The sequence below is a fragment of the Phacochoerus africanus genome, chromosome 10 (assembly GCF_016906955.1).
Source record: "Phacochoerus africanus isolate WHEZ1 chromosome 10, ROS_Pafr_v1, whole genome shotgun sequence".
NCBI classification, from domain to species: Eukaryota; Metazoa; Chordata; class Mammalia; order Artiodactyla; family Suidae; genus Phacochoerus; species Phacochoerus africanus.
The window spans coordinates 817,805-834,144 of record NC_062553.1 but is presented as its reverse complement, the minus strand read 5'-3'; the positions used below and the strand labels follow the sequence as shown (position 1 = coordinate 834,144).

General features: G+C 65.1%; 2 protein-coding genes across 5 annotated transcripts; one reads left to right on the top strand and one right to left on the bottom strand.

The window, feature by feature from the left end:
* Positions 1-318: 318 nt before the first annotated feature.
* TACC3 (transforming acidic coiled-coil containing protein 3) lies at positions 319-9,935 on the bottom strand. 3 transcript variants are annotated; one of them, XM_047798416.1, is made up of 16 exons: positions 9,817-9,935; positions 7,933-8,095; positions 7,636-7,778; positions 5,451-6,245; positions 4,909-4,984; positions 4,672-4,792; positions 3,653-3,705; positions 3,377-3,480; positions 3,021-3,108; positions 2,748-2,852; positions 2,079-2,155; positions 1,950-1,993; positions 1,323-1,483; positions 821-927; positions 617-737; positions 319-493 (listed from the first exon to the last, which is right to left on the bottom strand). In XM_047798416.1, exons 2-16 carry the CDS (start codon positions 8,092-8,094, stop codon positions 428-430), a joined length of 2,223 nt encoding a protein of 740 aa, XP_047654372.1. In that variant the 5' UTR covers position 8,095; positions 9,817-9,935; the 3' UTR covers positions 319-427. The 3 variants fall into 3 exon arrangements, with proteins under 3 accessions (XP_047654372.1, XP_047654373.1, XP_047654374.1); XM_047798417.1 differs by having other exon boundaries at positions 7,933-8,109; positions 9,817-9,919; XM_047798418.1 differs by lacking the exon at positions 9,817-9,935 and adding an exon at positions 8,590-9,654.
* A 418-nt stretch (positions 9,936-10,353) lies between these two features.
* TMEM129 (transmembrane protein 129, E3 ubiquitin ligase) lies at positions 10,354-15,893 on the top strand. 2 transcript variants are annotated; one of them, XM_047798421.1, is made up of 4 exons: positions 10,354-10,689; positions 13,016-13,490; positions 14,151-14,310; positions 14,410-15,893. In XM_047798421.1, exons 1-4 carry the CDS (start codon positions 10,485-10,487, stop codon positions 14,656-14,658), a joined length of 1,089 nt encoding a protein of 362 aa, XP_047654377.1. In that variant the 5' UTR covers positions 10,354-10,484; the 3' UTR covers positions 14,659-15,893. The 2 variants fall into 2 exon arrangements, with proteins under 2 accessions (XP_047654377.1, XP_047654378.1); XM_047798422.1 differs by lacking the exon at positions 14,151-14,310.
* Positions 15,894-16,340: the final 447 nt, after the last annotated feature.

Genomic DNA, 16,340 nt, shown 5'->3' with positions numbered 1-16,340 from the left:
CTCAGCTTGCCTCTTACAGCCTGAGTTTGTTTGGAGCTCCAGCTGCGGGGCAGGGGGTTAGGAATCTGACTGCAGTGCCTCGGGTCGCCGCGGAGGCGCGGGCTCGATCCCGGCCGGTGCAGGGAGTTGAGACACAGGTCGCAGTTGGGACTCGGGTTCGATCCCCGGCCCAGCAACTTCCCCGTGCTGTGCGTGCAGCCCTGAACAACAACGAACGTGGGCCCTCTTGGGTTTTGACCTGTGGTCCGAGGGAGGACGGCAGCCGTGGTCGGCTCAGCCGAACCATCCCGTCCGTCAAGACCAGGACCGCTCCAGGGCTCAGACTTATTTCTTTATTGAGACTTCTTCCTAAAAACGAGGTGAGGGGAACAGAGAAGAAAAGCCCCGACAGACAGACAGGCGGCCGGCCGAGGTCGGGGCTGCGCCGTCAGATCCTCTCCATCTTGGAAATGAGGTCGTCACAGATTCTGGTCAGTTCGTCATTTTCCTTAGTCTGAGGGCGGCAAGTCGGGACCCCCAGCTTGCTTGCAGGGCTCGGAGCCCGGAGCAGGCCTGGGGGCTGCTGCTGGAAGCTGGAGGGCTGGCCCCCCTCCCGCCCCGCGTGCCCCCAGCCCACCTTCTGCTCCATGGCCTTCTCCAGCGACTGGACGCGCATCTGCTCCTTCTTCAGGACGGCCTGCAGCGCCAGGACCTCGGCCTGGGCCTTGCTCCGCACCTGGGCCATCTCCTCGCTGGCCCTGGAGCAGCGAGGGGCAGGGCTGAGTCCTGGCGGGCCCGGGCCCCGGCCCCGGGGACACCCCCCGCCCCCGCTGACACTCACAGCTGCAGCTTCTCCTCCGCGTGGGCCTTCAGCGCCTGGTACCGCTGGCCCTCCTTCTCCAGCCGCTCCATGTACTCCTCCACGCACTTCTTCAGCGACGCCTCGTTCTTCGAGGGGCCGGGGTGGGGGGGACGAGAGCGCAAGGCGTCGGGGCTCAGGGGCCCGTGCAGGCCCTCTGGGCCGCGGATGGCACAGCCCTTGGCGGGGTCCCTCAGAGACGCCCGCCACATGCACGGCCCCAGGCCTCCCTGCCCCGAGCTTCAGGAGGGCCTCTGGACGCTGGGCCTGACCCCACGGCCCCCATGCCAGGGCACCCCTGGGAACAGCCCGTGCCTGCCCTGCTGCCCCAGGAGGGACATGACAGCAGCAGGGTCACGGCCAAGGCCCAGCTTGTCTCCCGCGTCCTGCAGGGCCCCCAGCCTCCCACCCCCACCGCTGCTGTCACGCAGCCCTGCTGGCAACCACCGCATCGCCAGGGCCTCAGGCCCGCCCTGGCGCCTACCGTGCGGTAGCCTTCGATCACTTCCTTCTGCTTCTCGAAGCGCCTGAAGAGTTCGGAGAAGGACTTCTCCACGGAGCGCAGGTCGGCGCCGACGTGCTCCTGCTCTTGGAGCGCCTTCTGGACCTCAGCTCGGGCGAGTTCCTTCTGCTTCTGAGCTTCCTCTTAAGGAAGGAGGACAGGCACCCGGTTAGCGGGGCCGCCAGCCAGCGGCTCCACAGACGACCGGCGCCGAGCCCGCTGGGCGGGGGCACGAGTTCCCTCTCTCAGGGTCTCGCAGGGTAGGGCCCGAGGTCACACGCGCCCAGGAAACAGCTGTCGCCCCGATACCACCTCCACCCAGAACCAGGCGCAGGGGGCAGGGAACCCTGGGCTGAGGCCCGCAGGACCCGGAGCCAGAGCTGCCCGCCCATTCGGGGCCGCTGCCCCCGCGGCAGCTGGGACATGCCCGGGGCTCAGCTCCCACGGAGAGCAGCCACCTGCGGGAGGGGAGACCCTGGGCGCAGTGCCCACGGGAGCGACCCAGTCTGTCTGCCACCTTGACCCCACCAGCCGTCCAGCCCAGGGGCCATGGCCGGCAGGCAGGCGGTGGGAACGGCTGCCAGGAAAAGGGCCTGTCCCCACACTCACCCATCGCCTGGTACACGGTCTCCTCAAACCCGTCCATGATCTTCCTGTGGGAGGAGCGCAGACGCGCCGTGAGCGCCCCGAGCGAGCGCTGTGGCGGGCGGCCCGGCCGGAGCTACCGCGTGGCCTTACCCCATCTCTAGGACCTTCTCCTGCAGCTCCGTGCACCTGCTCCTCAGCTCCGCGTTCTCCTTCTGTGTTGCTTCCACCTGCGCAGACCGCACACCCGACTCGGTGCTGGGCGCCCTCCCTCGCCAGGTGTCGCCAGGCTGGGTGGCTGGCGTGGGGTGGGTGTGTGGGTGGGGACACCTGACACAGGCATGGCTGGGGAGCAGCCCGCAGGGGGAGGGCCCAGCAGCAGAGGGGGACACAGCCTGGAAGTGGGGGGTGGGTGCTGGGGGCTGCTGGGCTGGCTCTGGGCAGGACACAGCTGCTGCGGGGGTGGCCTGGGCGCATCTGGCCAGGTGTACGGCCCACCCTGGGCCTGGCACACAGGCCTCCCGGAGAGAGGACCAGCTGGACACTGCCCAGGGCGTCGTCGGGCGATGAGAGGGCCTGGGGCTGCTACCCCCAGGACGACCCAGACCGGCCCCCACGGAGGAGGCCCAGACCCCCGCCCGCGAATGAGCTCAACATGGGAGGCTGGGGGGACACAGGACACTCGGCTCACTGGGGCCTGGCTTGCGGGTCTGTAAGTGGAGGCCGGCCATTCGGCCTGCAGCTGCGGGAGGCCCATGCATGGAGCCGCGCCAAGGACGGCAGCCAGTAAGCCACCACCGCCCCCCCAGCCCTCGTCCTCACCGCTGCGTCCAGGTCCCTCTGGCTGTACTGCAGCACGTCCACGATGGGCCCCACGGGCAGCAGCGGGCCCCCGGGCCCCAGGTCACTGGGGGCTGGGCCAAGTGCCTGTGGGCGACGAAGACCCGCTGGGCCACGCGCTCCTCCTCCGGCGCCCACCTCCACCCCGTCCGCTCCCCCGACGGCAAGGAGCTGGCCTTCGGATCTTCGAGCAGAAAACCCAGGCCCTTCCAGCACCGTGCGTCTCTTCAGAGCACAAAGGGCTGAAGCACTCACAGGAAGGGCCGGTGCTTCCAGGAAGTCCAGGTCCAGCAGTGCGGCCTCCGGGGCGCTTCCCGAGGAAGGGGCGTCCATGCCACACGCGCTGCAACCAGGAGGAACCCAACATGCAGGGCAGGGGTCAGCCCGGGGCCCCCGAGGCCAGAGCACAGGTTCTGGGGACCCGTGGGCCTCTCTGCTTGTCCGGCTGCTGGACTCCGCCAAGGCACAAGCGTGGCCCCGCGGGTGCAGGAGAGACAGGGTTGTCGGCCAGGCCACTCAGACTCGGACCCCAGCCACGGGCCTGTCCTGCTCCAGCGTCTGGTTCCCATTCCCTCCCACCTGCCTGCGCCCCGAGGTGGAAGGAGACACACCTGCTCAGCTTGGGGCCTGCGGGCGCCGGTCGCCGAGGGCTGTCCTGCAGGAGCGGGTCAAACTTGAGGTACAGGGACTGTTTCCGCAGGGCTGAGTCCTTAAACTGTGGAGGGTGGGGGCAGGTTCACGGGCGCCCGAGTGGCAGCAGAGCGGCCGGCGGGGGTGCCCAGCCAGGACGGGACAGGACCCTCCCCCCTGGGAAGAGCAGCCGCGTGGGCCAAGCGGGGCGAGACGCGGGGCTGTCCTGGGGGCCGCGCCTTAGGACAGGTACTCACGGAGGAGGCCCCGAACTGCTCCAGGTAGTCCACCTCGGCGCCCGTGCCTAGGACTGAGAGGGAGGCGGTAGCTGGGGCACCCAGCCCCCCCGAGGCAGGGGCGGCCCCTCCTCCCCCCCCCCCCCCCCCGAGGCAGCCCTTTGCTGGAAAGCGGGGCTGCCGTCCTTGGCTCAGGATGCCTGGGCCTGGATGGTTCTGGGGGCCATGCTGTGCACCGCAGGGCACTGACAGCACCCCCAGGCATGACAACCAAGGGTGACCCGTGGGGAGTTTCTGGTGTGGCGCCCCGGAAACAAATCTGACTCGTATCCACGAGGATATGGGTTCAATCTCTGGCCTCGCTCAGTGGGTTAAGGGTCTGGCGTTGCCCTGAGCTGTGGTGTAGGTCGCAGACGCGGCTCGGATTCTGAGCTGCTGTGGCTGTGCTGTTGGCTGGCACCTGCAGCTCCAATTCGACCCCTAGCCCGGGAACCTCCCTATGCCGCGGGTGCCGCCCTAAAAAGACAAAAGTGACCCCTGGGAGCCAGGTTCCCTGGGTTGAGAACTGCTGTGGAAAAATCCAGCCTAGGGAAGTCCTTTAACTTTTTTTTTCTTTCGTCTTTTTAAGCACACTCACGGCATGTGGACGTTCCCAGGCTAGGGGTGGAATCGGAGCTATAGCTCCCGGCCTACACCCCAGCAACGGCAGATCCGAGCCGCATCTGCAACCTACACCACAGCTCACAGCAACACCCGATCCTTAACCCACGGAGCAAGGTCAGGGATCAAACCCGCAACCTCACGGTTCCCAGTCGGACTCGTTTCTGCTGCGCCACGACGGGAACTCCAGATTTTACGTCAAAGGTCTCAGCTCTATTCTGAAAGTGCCTGCCTCCCGATAAACCAGAAGCTCCCCTGCGGATCACCGAAGTTGGGGAACAGAGTTGCCCACGGGACGGTCACCTGCAGATGCCCCTGAACGCCTGTGCTCACGGACACGTGCCAAGCGCTGTGGCCACGAGGACGGAGGAGGGACATACCGTCGGCGGGGTCCCGGAACTGCTCTCCACTCAGGTCTGGGGCAGGCCCTGGGCTGCACGGAACAGGGGGCGTAGGGCTGCAGGTGGGAGCTGGTGTGCCCGAGGCATCTGTGGCCCCCTCCTGGAAGGGAGGCTGGGGTCACCTTGGGCCCGTGGGAGCGAGGGGACGGGGGGTGGAGCGGTGAGCCCCACCCAGGCACCTCCACTCCCCGCACGAGGCCGAGCTGTGCTCCCTACCTCGCCAGTGGCTCCTGGGGTCCCCGCCATGGGCTGCAGCCCTGGCACGTCATCCACTGACGCTGAAGGCACCTGCCTGAAGAGATGGGGTCAGCAGGGCCTGTGCCCCACGCCTCCCCCTCTGGCACTGAGCTGCCACCTGCCCAGGCTCTGGGCTAAGCCAGGCCCCCAACCTCACCTGAATGAGAACCACTTCTTAGGAGCAGGCAAGGTGCTCTGAGGTCATGCCAACGCAAGAAACAGCCAACCCCAAGGACCCACTCATCCCTTCCACCGGCGAAGCGCCACAGAAGCCAGGGAGAGGCCTGGAGGCCTTGAGCCCCTCAGCAGTGTCCCCGGGCAGCCCTCACGCAGGGGACTTTGCCAGGTGTTGTCTGGGAGAGCACGTGCTCAAACAGCAGGACAGCCTGCCCGGCAGGGGACACAGCCACACGGACGCTCCCTGCTGCTCCCCCCACCCCCGGGCCGCGTGTGCCCAGGCCCACAGGGCTGCAGGGGGCATTTCTGGTCTGGGCCGCTGCCCCCACTGCCCCCGTGCTCACCGGCTCGGAGACGTGTCCTCTGCGGCCGCGGGCCCGGCCGGCCTGCTCAGGCAGGGCTCCGGGGTCCGGGCCTCCCCATCGCCTCCGAGCGGGTTGCCGTCCAGACCCTCGCCCGCCTCCCCGGGGACCTTCCCCTGCTTTGCCTTGGGTCTCCTCGAGGGAGGCTGGAGACCTGGGGTCTTCCCCCGTTTCCTCAGTGGGGGTGGCCTTTTGCTGGTGGCACTGTCAGAGAAGTCAAATTCCAGCCTCACAGGCCCACCCCTCGGACGGTCGGCCGTCTGGCCCTCGGCCTCGTGCTTCCGAGGACTGGGGGACGGGGCCCCTCCGGCCGCAGCAGGGCCAGCATCCTCGCGGCCAGCAGTGTCCTCGGAGCCTGCCGGGGCCTCGCCCGGCTGGTCCACCAGGGGCTCTTCTCCTCGGGCTCTGGCAGAGGGAGAGGGCACACCCTTCTCCCCGGGGGCTCCAAGCGGCTCCTCTGCCCGGTCTTGGGGCGGTGGTGCGGAGGCGGCCGCGAGGCTGTCCTCTGAGGGATGAGGGCGGCCGTGTCTCTGCGGGCTGTGAGCGGGGCTGCAGGAGCCTTGTCCGCCGGGCGCCACTTGGCTCTCAGCACGTTCTGGCATCTGGGGAGAGCTGGGGGGATCCGGGCTGGCCAGGGGGGTTGCGGGAGGCCTGTCGGGGTGCTGCTCTTCAGAGGCTGGTGTCGGGCCCCCCGGAGGAGGATGGGCATCGGCCACTGCTGGTTTCGGGAGAATTCCATCGGTGGTTCCGGTGTCTGTTTCCTTGGTAAGCTGTTGGCTTTTTAGAAATAGACTCACTTAACTCTAAGTAAGGACCAGACAGGTTTCTAGGTCTGAGTCCATGTGACAACATTAGCTAAAGACAGGAAAAAGAGGGCATCCAGTCAACCCTCTCCCAGGGGCGGTTTCCCAAGTGTGTCCCGCAGAGCCATGCTGGGGGGCCACCCAGAGACATGGGCACTGAGCGCAGGAACCCGACGGCCACGGTCAGAGTCAGGCTCCCCACGCCAGCCCATGTCCCCTTCCAGCAGGGGACCACCAGCCAGGGCACATGAGGGTTAGGCTTCTCACTGGAGGGAGAAAGGGCAGGTCAAGGACGCTGCCTTCGGACAGAGCAGGCCCAGCCCCGGGGCCCACCGCCTCTGCTCTGCAGGCCTGGAGCGGCTCGCGCGCCTGGAGTCACGCTGACCTCAGCCGGCTGAATCTCAAAAAGGAAAGTGAAAAAAACATTGGTGTTGAGAAGCAGCACGGAAAGCTGGGCGAGGGGAGAGCCAGGACTGCAGGGTCCCCCACGGGGAGATGGGCACTCGGCCGGAGGACACTTCCCTTGGGTTGGGTGGGGGCACGTTAGCTGTCTTTGGCTGAAATCCGTTTAAGAGAAAAAGCAAGCATAGGAGTTCCCTGGTGGCCTAGTGGTTAAGGATTTGGCGTTGTCACTGCTGTGGCTCAGGTTCGATCCCTGGCCCAGGAACTTCTGCGCCAGGTTCCTCATCTCCAGACGGAAGCAGGAAAAGCCCTGGCAGGTGCGAGGTGACCACCACACCCAAGCCCATGGTTGGCAAGGTTGCAAAAAAGCTTCTGCCGCCAGTCACGTGTTTAAAATCTGAGCCTCTGACCACAGCACGGGACAGACAGCTCTTCTGCCTCTAGAACTAAGCCCTGTCCGTAAGCTTTTTTCAAGGCCTGATGTTGAGAATGGGAGGCTGACTTGCAAGCGGAGGGAGAGCCAAGTGGGAGGCTAAGAAGGCAGCAGGGAGCTCCCCTGTGGCTCAGTGAGCTAAGCACCTGGCTCTGTCACTGCAGGGGCTCAGGCTGCGGCTCTGGCGTGGGTTCAACGCCTGTGCCGGGAACTTGTGCCTGCCACGGGCATGGCAGGAGGGAAGAAAGGCAGCAAAGCCACAGTGTCCCTCCATGGAAATGCGGCCAGGACATTTCACGCCCAGAGACAAACAAAAACCAAGGCCAAATTGTCGGCAAGGGCACAACAGAGGAGTGGAGTGTGAGGTTTAAACTTCCCCCGTTTCGCAATTCGCTTTCCAGGAAGAAACGACTTCCAACTTCCACACAAACTTGGAGCAGAGACCAGGAGGAACCAGCTCGGACGTTTTCCTGCCGAGTCCGTCGGAGAGGTTACCGATTGTGGGTTGCCAAATAGCGCCAACACTCACCTCTCTTTCCGGGCCCGGCCTTGATGAGAGCTTTCTAGTCCAACGGTGTCCCCTAGAGCCGAAGAAGCGTCCAGCTTGCTGCCCATGCTGGGACTCAAGATCCGGTGAGTCTGTGGATCCCGCAGAGGTGTCTGAAAAGTCACCTGTCGGGGAGGCAGGAAGGCACCTGTGCAATAATTCACACCTTCCCCCACCACACTAGAAGCCACCGGGCCCCGCCCGGCCAGCTGGCTAAGGCACCGGGAAAGCAGGCCCCGGGACTGCGCGTGTGACCCCCAGGAGATCCGCGGGGCTCACCTTCATGGCTTTGGCTGTGCTCTTGGGCGGCACATTTTCTTTCTGGGACAGCCGGAGAACAGATGATCTTCCGGTAAGTTCCAGTGGTGAAAACAGGAAGTCGCAATTTTCTGTACTTCTGTCACCAGTGACATTTTCATCACTGAAGACGTGCAGACTCATTCTGGGAAAGCAGAGCTGTGAGTCAAGAGGAGGGCGGTGACACCCTGTCGTCTGGACGCACAGGTGGGAAAACAAGCGAGCTGACCCCACGGTGCCGCAGGGTGGACGTCCCCTTCCTGCACGGGCGTGTGTGTGTGTGAGACACCGCAGGCAGCATGTCCTCTGCCAGAGCGTGTCCTTATTCCGCTCTGGGGGGAGCTGCCCCTCCCAGGAGAAAGAGCTAAGAGGGCTCTCAGCCCACAGGGCAAGAAGGAAGAACAGGTCCTCAAAATAACTGGAACTTTGTGGGTAAAGGTTGGGAGACAGATAAGGGCTGATCTGTGACAAAACTGGCAGAGGCCTGGGCACCGGGGCTGGAGCAGGCAGCCGAGATGGAGGAGGGCAGAAAAGCAGAAGGGCAGGGCAGCTGGCTCTCTGCCCACCGACGGGGGCGCCAGGAGGGCCAAGGCTCAGAGGAGGAGCCGGGATGGTAACAAGCGGCACGTGCAGGATCACCTGTGGGGAGTTGAGGCGCTTCTACACCAGGGTTTGGAGACTAGAAACACACCAGGGGCCTCCGGTCGGGTCCACGAGGTTCCAGAATAGTCCTACTCCTCCTTCCCAAATTCATCATGGTCACCTACCCGGCATTCCCAACTTAGGAGTCACCAGAAAACTGGGCAGTGACCTGCCCAAAGGGGCAGCACAGGTACCTGCTGGGGGTGGGGGCCCCGGGGACCTCAGCTGCAGGAGCAAAACGGCTGGGGCCTAAGGAACACGGGTGGCCTGGAAGGAGGTGAGGTCAGGGGGATGAGCCGCCTGGAGGGTGTGGGGTTGGGTGCTGCGTGTGGAGCAGGGAGCGGGAGGAGGAAAGCAGGGAGCCAGAGCCTCTTGTCTGTGGCCAGGGGGGGGAGCGGTCAGCCCTGTCTTGGCCAGCAGGCCCACACGCGGCGTGGGGAGGTGGGAAAGGGAAGCCTAAGTCAAGGGGGACTACTGGGTTTGCCCTGGGTGACGGGGTGAAACGGGGAGGGGCCGGAGGGCCCTGGGACACAGGAGGGAGACTTAGAGCACCCTTTCTGTGGGATCCCTTCACCTGGGGAAAGTGGGGGTGCGACAATGGCAGCCTCTACGGGTTTGGCTCCTACTAATGACGGGGGGCCAGGGAGGCGGCTCCTGAGCAGAAGGGGCGAGGCCAGCGCGGAGGAGGACTGGCGTCGAGGGCCTGCCGGCTGGTTCCGGAGAATCAGCGCTGGAGCCCAGGTTTCTGCTGCAGGTGCCGCCGGGTCGGTGATGACTCACAGGTGGGGCTGCGCCGGGAGGAGGGGCCGGGCAGCAAGGCGGCGGCTGGTCAGGGGCGGAGTGCCTGCGCGGGTCACCGCCACAGGGGGCCGGGGGCTGGGCGAGGTCACCGGGGAGAGGGAAGGCCGGCGCGACCGGCCGGAGAGTCCTCGTGGAGAGCGACATAGGGGCCACTAGGCGTCCTCGGGAGGCAGGGCCGAGAGCCCACCGGCTCCGCTGCCAGCTGCGGCCAGGCCGGCTGGATGAGTGCGGGCGAAGAGGGGACCCCGGGGAAGGGGGCGCCCCGAGGTGAGGGGGGCGAGGGGAGCCTACAGTGGGCACCGCGGCGCCGCGGGAGGAGTCAGAGATCCGCGTCCAGGCCGCCACTGCGACAGGCTAAGGCCCGAGGACAGGCCAGAAGAGGCAGGGACGGAGCCCCGAGCCCGGACCCGGTTGCCGTCTTACCTGCCGGCCGCTGCGCGGAACCGAAGGAGCGGGAGGCGCCGAGTCCGGGAGCCCGGCTGCCCGCCGCCGATTCAAATACCGACGGTTGGAGCGTACGGCCAATCAGCGCGTGGCCGGGGCGGGACGCAGGGCGTCGACGGCCAATGGGAGGCTGCGCGCAAGAGGCGGCTTCCGCTTCCGGGCGAGGCGGCACGCTAGGCAGGGCGGCCCCTGGAATTCTCGGTAGCCCAGGCTCGTCCAGCAGGCGCAGGTGAAACGCGGCTCGAGAGCGGGCGGTGAGTGCGGGGCCCGCCGTCGCCCAGAAATCTCGGGCTCTGCGCAGACGCGCCTGGGCTGCGCGGAAAGGCCCAGGGCCTGAGAGCTGCTCGCCCGAGTCTGTATTCCCAGCTGTAGAATGGAGCCAGGTTCAGCGCCGCCCTCAGGGCGGGTCGTGGGGAGGCTCCAAACCCTCGCGAGGACTGCCGCGGCGGCTAGGACGTCTGGCCGCGAGCGGTGTCCTGGAACTTCATTTCCCAGAGCGCCCCGCGAGCGGCCTGAGGGTGGGGACTACACGTCCCAGGGCGCCCCGCGCGGCCCCGGCGCCTACCGGACGCGGACGCTGAGGCCTGTTTTGCGCCCCGGGGCGGGGGGCCTCGCCCGGACGGCTTCCCGGCGGCTACGGCGGCGCGATGGACAGCCCCGAGGTCACCTTCACGCTGGCCTACCTGGTGTTCGCCGTATGCTTCGTGTTCACGCCCACCGAGTTCCACTCGGCCGGGCTCACGGTGCAGAACCTGCTGTCGGGCTGGCTGGGCAGCGAGGACGCCGCCTTCGTGCCCTACCACCTGCGTCGCACGGCCGCCACGCTGCTGTGCCACTCGCTGCTGCCGCTCGGTGAGCTCGCGGGGCGCGCGGCGGAGCTGGGGGCGGGGGGGGGGCGCTGGAGACCCATCTCCCGGACCCCAGGGGGGAAGAGACGGGGGAGCGCGCCGGGCCGCAGAGCCGAGGCCGTGGGCCAAGCGCCCCGTGTGAGGAGGAGGGTGCTGGCTGCAGCTGCCTCTTGCGGGCAGCAGAACCCTGGGGGAGAGGATGCTCTGGTCACTGGGGCAGGTGGGGAGCTGTCACCTAGGGGCAGCTCCCAGGAGAGGGGCATGATGCCAACAGAGGTGGCCGGCCCCAGTCCTTGGAAGAGGGGTGCAGGAAGGGCAGGCAGGGAGGGCGACTGCAGTTGAGAGCGTCCCAGGTGCGGGGCGGGGGGAGGCGTGTGTGCGGCCCGGAAGCTCAGGTGTTGCCAGGGGCTGTGCTGGGCAGGTGAGCCAGGTGCTAACTGGCCTCTGGGAGGCTGACTGGTTGGAGAGTGGGGTCCTAGGTGCGGAATCTCTGGAGAACTTGGGCTCACACGTAAGTGGGGGAGGGCAGGTGGCGGTGGCCAGCCCTGTCTGGAGCTTGGTGGACATGGGAGGGGTTTCCAGCTGACATCAGGGAGATACAGCCTGGGCCAGAGTGGAAAGTGGCTGGGAAGGGCTGGTCTGATGAGGGGGGCCTGTGCCTGGGGGCTGCCTGCCCCGTGGGGAAGGCGGGCAAAAGACAGCCCATGCCAGCATAGAGGCAGGGCCAGGGTGGGGAGCTGGTCGCTCCACCTAGCTTCCCTGCGGGGCAGGGGTGCCCGTTCACCGGTTTCCGGGAGAAAGGCATGGCTCAGAGTTTGGGTTCTCCTGGGGCTTGTGCCCTGGGAACTAAGGATCTCTGCAGCTTTATGGAGCCTCCATCTGCACCTTCCCAACAGCCTGTGTGTGTGTGGGGTCAGCACCATCCCAGGATGGAGGGGGACAGAAAGGTGGGCTGAGTGACTCATGGGGCCACATGGGGAGGAAGTGGAGTTTGGCCTTGTGCTCCGACAAGGAATGTGTTTTGTTTTGTTTTGTTTGGCGGTGGCATCTGTGGCCTGTGGAAATCTCGTCTTTTTTTTTTTTAAACTTATTATTTTTTGGCTTTTTTAGGGCCGCACCTGCGGCACATGGAAGTTCCCAGGCTAGGGGTCAAATTGGAGCTACAGCTGTTGGCCTACACCATAGCCACAGCAATGCCAGATCCAAGCTGTGTCTGCAACCTACACTGCAGCTCATGGCAACGCTGGACCCTTAACGCACTGAGCGAGGCCAAGGATCAAACACACATCCTTATGAATTACTAGTCCTGTGGTTGAGCTACAATAGGAACACACACACACACACACACACACACACACACACAATGAGTTGCTTAAAATGCGTCAACTTGGGGTTTAGCTGTGGCATAGTGGGCTAAGTATCCAAGGTCCCTGACCTTGGAGCTGGCGTGTGCAGCCGGGTGTGTGTACCGACTTGATCAGGAGCATTTGCCGTTGTTTTGCTGTTTCAAACTTGTTTGCAGGTCGCTGTCTACACTGTTCATTTCAGCGTGCAAATTGGCCTGCCGCTGGCTAGCAGGGGCCCTGGAGCTGGCTCCTCGGCCCTTGGGACAAGCCTCTGTCATTCTTTGCTTGCTGTCTGACACATGACGTCCCAGGTCTGGGATGTGCCAGGCTCTGATCTGCCTCCTCAGAGCAGGTGAGGTCCAGAGGCCAAGATCCAGCCCTCGGATGGCCCCTGGGCAGCCCTGCATTGGGCGACACCAGGTCCTTGCATTTGTTTTTGCTTTTCTAGGTTTTTCTTGTTTTTTGCCCCCTGGTACTCAGCTGTTACTTGTACAAAGCTAAAGCAGTAAGGAAGATGTTTTCTGGAGTTCCCGCTGTGGTGCTGTGGGGTTAATGCTCTGGCTTGTCTCTGGAGGCGCCGGTTTGATCCCTGGTCCAGCGCAGTGGGTTAAGTGTCTGGCTGGTGTTGCTGCAGCGGTGGTGTAGGTTGCAGCTCTGGCTCAGGTTCAATCCCCGGCCCAGGAGCTTCTTTCAGGCGGCTGAAAAAGAAAAACAGAGATGTTTTCTTGTTGAAAGAGAAAAGAAAAAGGGAAACAAAAATGTTTCCCGTGGACAGGACAAGGGCGGGCTTGGGCCTGCTGTGGAGGCCGGTGAGGCCCACCTGCCCTGGGAGCCGCCAGGGCAGAGGTCCAGGCCCAGGGCTGCGGATGAGAAGAAGTGCCCCCACCCCCCCAGGCCAGCTCTGGAGGGACAGGGACAGCACGGCGGTCCTTGGCGGGCCCCCGCTGGGGAGGCTGACGGCCCGGCTCGCCCTGTCCCCTTCAGGCTACTACGTGGGCATGTGCTTCGCAGCTTCAGAAAAGCGGCTCTACTCCCCGAGCCAGGCCCCGGAGACCTGGCGGCTCTTCCTCCTGCTGGCGCTGACGCTGCCCACCGCTGCCTGCGCCCTGATCTACCACTGGTCCCGCGACCGCTGGGCCCACCACCCGCTGGCCCGCGCCCTGGCCCTCTACGCCCCCCCGCAGTCGGGCTGGCGGGCCGTCGCTTCCTCCGTGAACACCGAGTTCCGGCGGATTGACAAGTTTGCCACCGGGGCGCCAGGCGCCCGCGTGATTGTGACGGACACGTGGGTGATGAAGGTGACCACGTACCGCGTGCACGTGGCCCAGCAGCAGGACGTGCACCTGACCGTGACGCAGTCCCAGCAGCATGACCTCTCGCCAGACTCGAACCTGCCCGTGCAGCTCCTAACCATCCGCGTGGCCAGTGCCAGCCCTGCCGTGCCGGCCTTCGACATCCGGTAGGCTTGCGTGTGGCCGGGGCGGGCCGGAGGCTGGGGTTGCTGGGCTCCAGACGCTCGGCCAGCACCCAAGTTCTGGTCTTGGTGCTGCCCCAGGGGTGATGAGGGTGGCTGGTGCCTCCGGCTGCCCCTCCCCAGTGACCCTCCCTCAGGCCCCCACTGCCCGTCCCTAGCCCACCCCCCAGGTACTCCCCGCTTCCTCTTTCTTCATCCCCTCCTTTGAGCCGCCTTCTACCGCTTCTTGGGGGGAGCACGCCGGCGATGTTGGGGGCACCCGGGCCTGAGCCGAGGTTCTCCCATCTAGTTCAGGCTGCGTCTGGCCTGCCGTCCCCCAGGACACACCCTGGGCCTGGACCGGCTGAGGATGAGCCCCTCTGCCTCTGCTGCAGTCTTTCTGCCCGCCCTGTCCCCGTCCCGTGGGGCCAGTGGGCAGTGCCAGCTCTGTGGGCTCTGTCCCCATGGCCGTCTTCACTGGCTGGCCTTCCTCTGGCAGCTGGGCAGTGCCAAGCCGTCACGTTCTGTGTGGTTGTGGGTGCCCTGGTCACGTGGGCGCAGCCTCGGCCTCCCTGCTGTCAGCTCCGGGGTGCTGGCCAGGCTGCAGGGGGGCCACACCCCGCCCTGGCGGGGGGTGGACAGCCCAGCAGCGCCCACCTCGTGCAGGCTGAACTCCACGGAGTACGGTGAGCTGTGCGAGAAGCTCCGGGCACCCATCCGCAGCGCAGCCAACGTGGTCATCCGCCAGAGCCTGGGCGACCTGTTCCTGGAGACCTTCGCCTCCCTGGTGGAGGCCAACCCGGCCTACTCAGTCCCCAGCAGCCAGGTGTGGGGGCGGCTGGGCCCCCAGGGCCATGTCTCCTGAGGGGGGGCCACCACCGGGCTGTCGGGCGGGCTCCCTCTGACCACCTTGGCCTGCCCGCAGGACCTGGAGGCTTGCATCGGCTGCATGCAGACCCGGGCCAGTGTGAAGCTGGTGAAGACCTGCCAGGAGGCGGCCGAGGGCGCGTGCCAGCAGTGCTCCTGCCGCCCCATGTGGTGCCTCACCTGCATGGGCAAGTGGTTCGCCAGCCGCCAGGACCCACAGCGCCCTGACACCTGGCTGGCCAGCCGAGTGCCCTGCCCCACCTGCCGGGCACGCTTCTGCATCCTGGACGTGTGTGCCGTCCGATAAGCCCGCTGGCCCTGCCGGTGACCCTTGAAGAGCAGGCAGGAATTAGGGCCTCCATCCAGGCTGTCAGCAGGTTGGCAGGGTGACTCGCCTCTGTCCTGAGGCTGCCAGGAGGGCCAGGGCTTTTTGAAGTTTTCTGCTGCAGTGGGGTTGGTTTTCAGCACCTCTGCGTCCCTCACTCTCTGTTCTTCTGAGTAGGGGTGGCGTGCTGGACACCGGACATGGTGCTGGGTCTGTCTCCAGGGCGTTCTGGGCCGCTGTGCCGGAGACCCCGTGGTCTGCCCCAGGTGGCCCTCGCCTGAACCACTTGCCTTAAATTTCTGGGCACAAGACCTTTGACTGCTCCTCATCAGCTACCCGACAGACTCAGATTTGCCCAAGGCTGCCCCACTCCTGTCCCCAGCCTGCCTCCACTCTGAGGACCTGGCACAGAGCGGGGAAGTGGAGGGGGAGACCCGAGTCACTGCTCCAGGGAGGAAACAGCGCCCAGGGTCTCCCGGGGATCGTGGCCGGCCAAGGCCCGCCCCCTGCCCCGGGATACCTTGGGCTTTCTGTCAGGGTCTGGGTGCGGGGCTGGCTGTTTTTAGCCATGTGTTTGTGGGCGCTGCCCACCCCTCGGAGGGGTCTGTACCACGTGCCTTCTGCTGCCCATGAGTCCAGGGAAAGGGCCCAGTCTTAGACGCCTGGTTGCAAGGGCGCTGAATTGAAGACCAAGCACCCCAGCAACATCCTCCATCTGGAAAACGGGCACCAGGCCGGTCACAGCCCCGCAGGATCTGCCCCTTCAGAAGGGGACGTGCTCCGCGGTTGAGGCTGTGACAGCCGTCTTCCCAGGTCCTGGTGGTGCCGGTGGGGAGCAGTGAGGGAAGTTCCAGGCCCAGGGTACAGCTGACAGATGGAGCTGTGGGAGTGGCCCCAAGCCCCCTAAACCTAGTCATTTTAAGCAGGGGAGATGGACTCAGCTGGCCCAGCTCACCCATGGCCGCACCAAACTCACGGATTGGGAGTGAGAAGGCCCAGCTTTGTGGTCCTCGGGGCCACGCACAGATGAAGGCCATCAGAGGGGCAGCCAGGAGCCGTGCCCTGCCCTGCCTCAGCCTGGAGTTTCAAACCCTGGTAAGGGAGAGCCAGGTCTGGGGACATTTTTTCTGCAAAAGAACATTGCTTAGTTTTATAAAGATAGATCTATTGTAGTGAAGTGATACACTATTTAATAAAATATTAGTATGAACTTGTAAGTATTTTCCTAATGGGAGTATTTTGTTTTTCCTGACACTCAAGCTTTGGTAACAGTTGGGGAGAGGCCATCTTAGAAGCGGCAGCTTTAATGTGCGTATTTGTTCAGAATGAGAGGAAAAAGGAGGCAGACTCTAGGGATCTTCTGATTTCCTGGCTGGGGGGCTGGGGTCTCAAAAAGTCCACTTCCCTGGCACCCTTGTTGAAGGGTCTGGGGGATTGGGAGGGGTCAACACGCGGGGCCCTCTGTTGGGGAGGATGCCAGCGGCCCGAGGTGTTGGGGCCTCCAGCCTGTGCTCTCTGCTGTGTCCGCTGGGGTGCCTGGGCGGCCCGAGAGGGTAGCTTGGGCGGGGAGTTCCTCAACAGCTTGTGCTTCCTGCTCTCTTATGTTCTCTCTCGTCTTTTTAGGGCTCCACCCGCGGCATATGGAGGTTCCCAGGCTGGGGGTC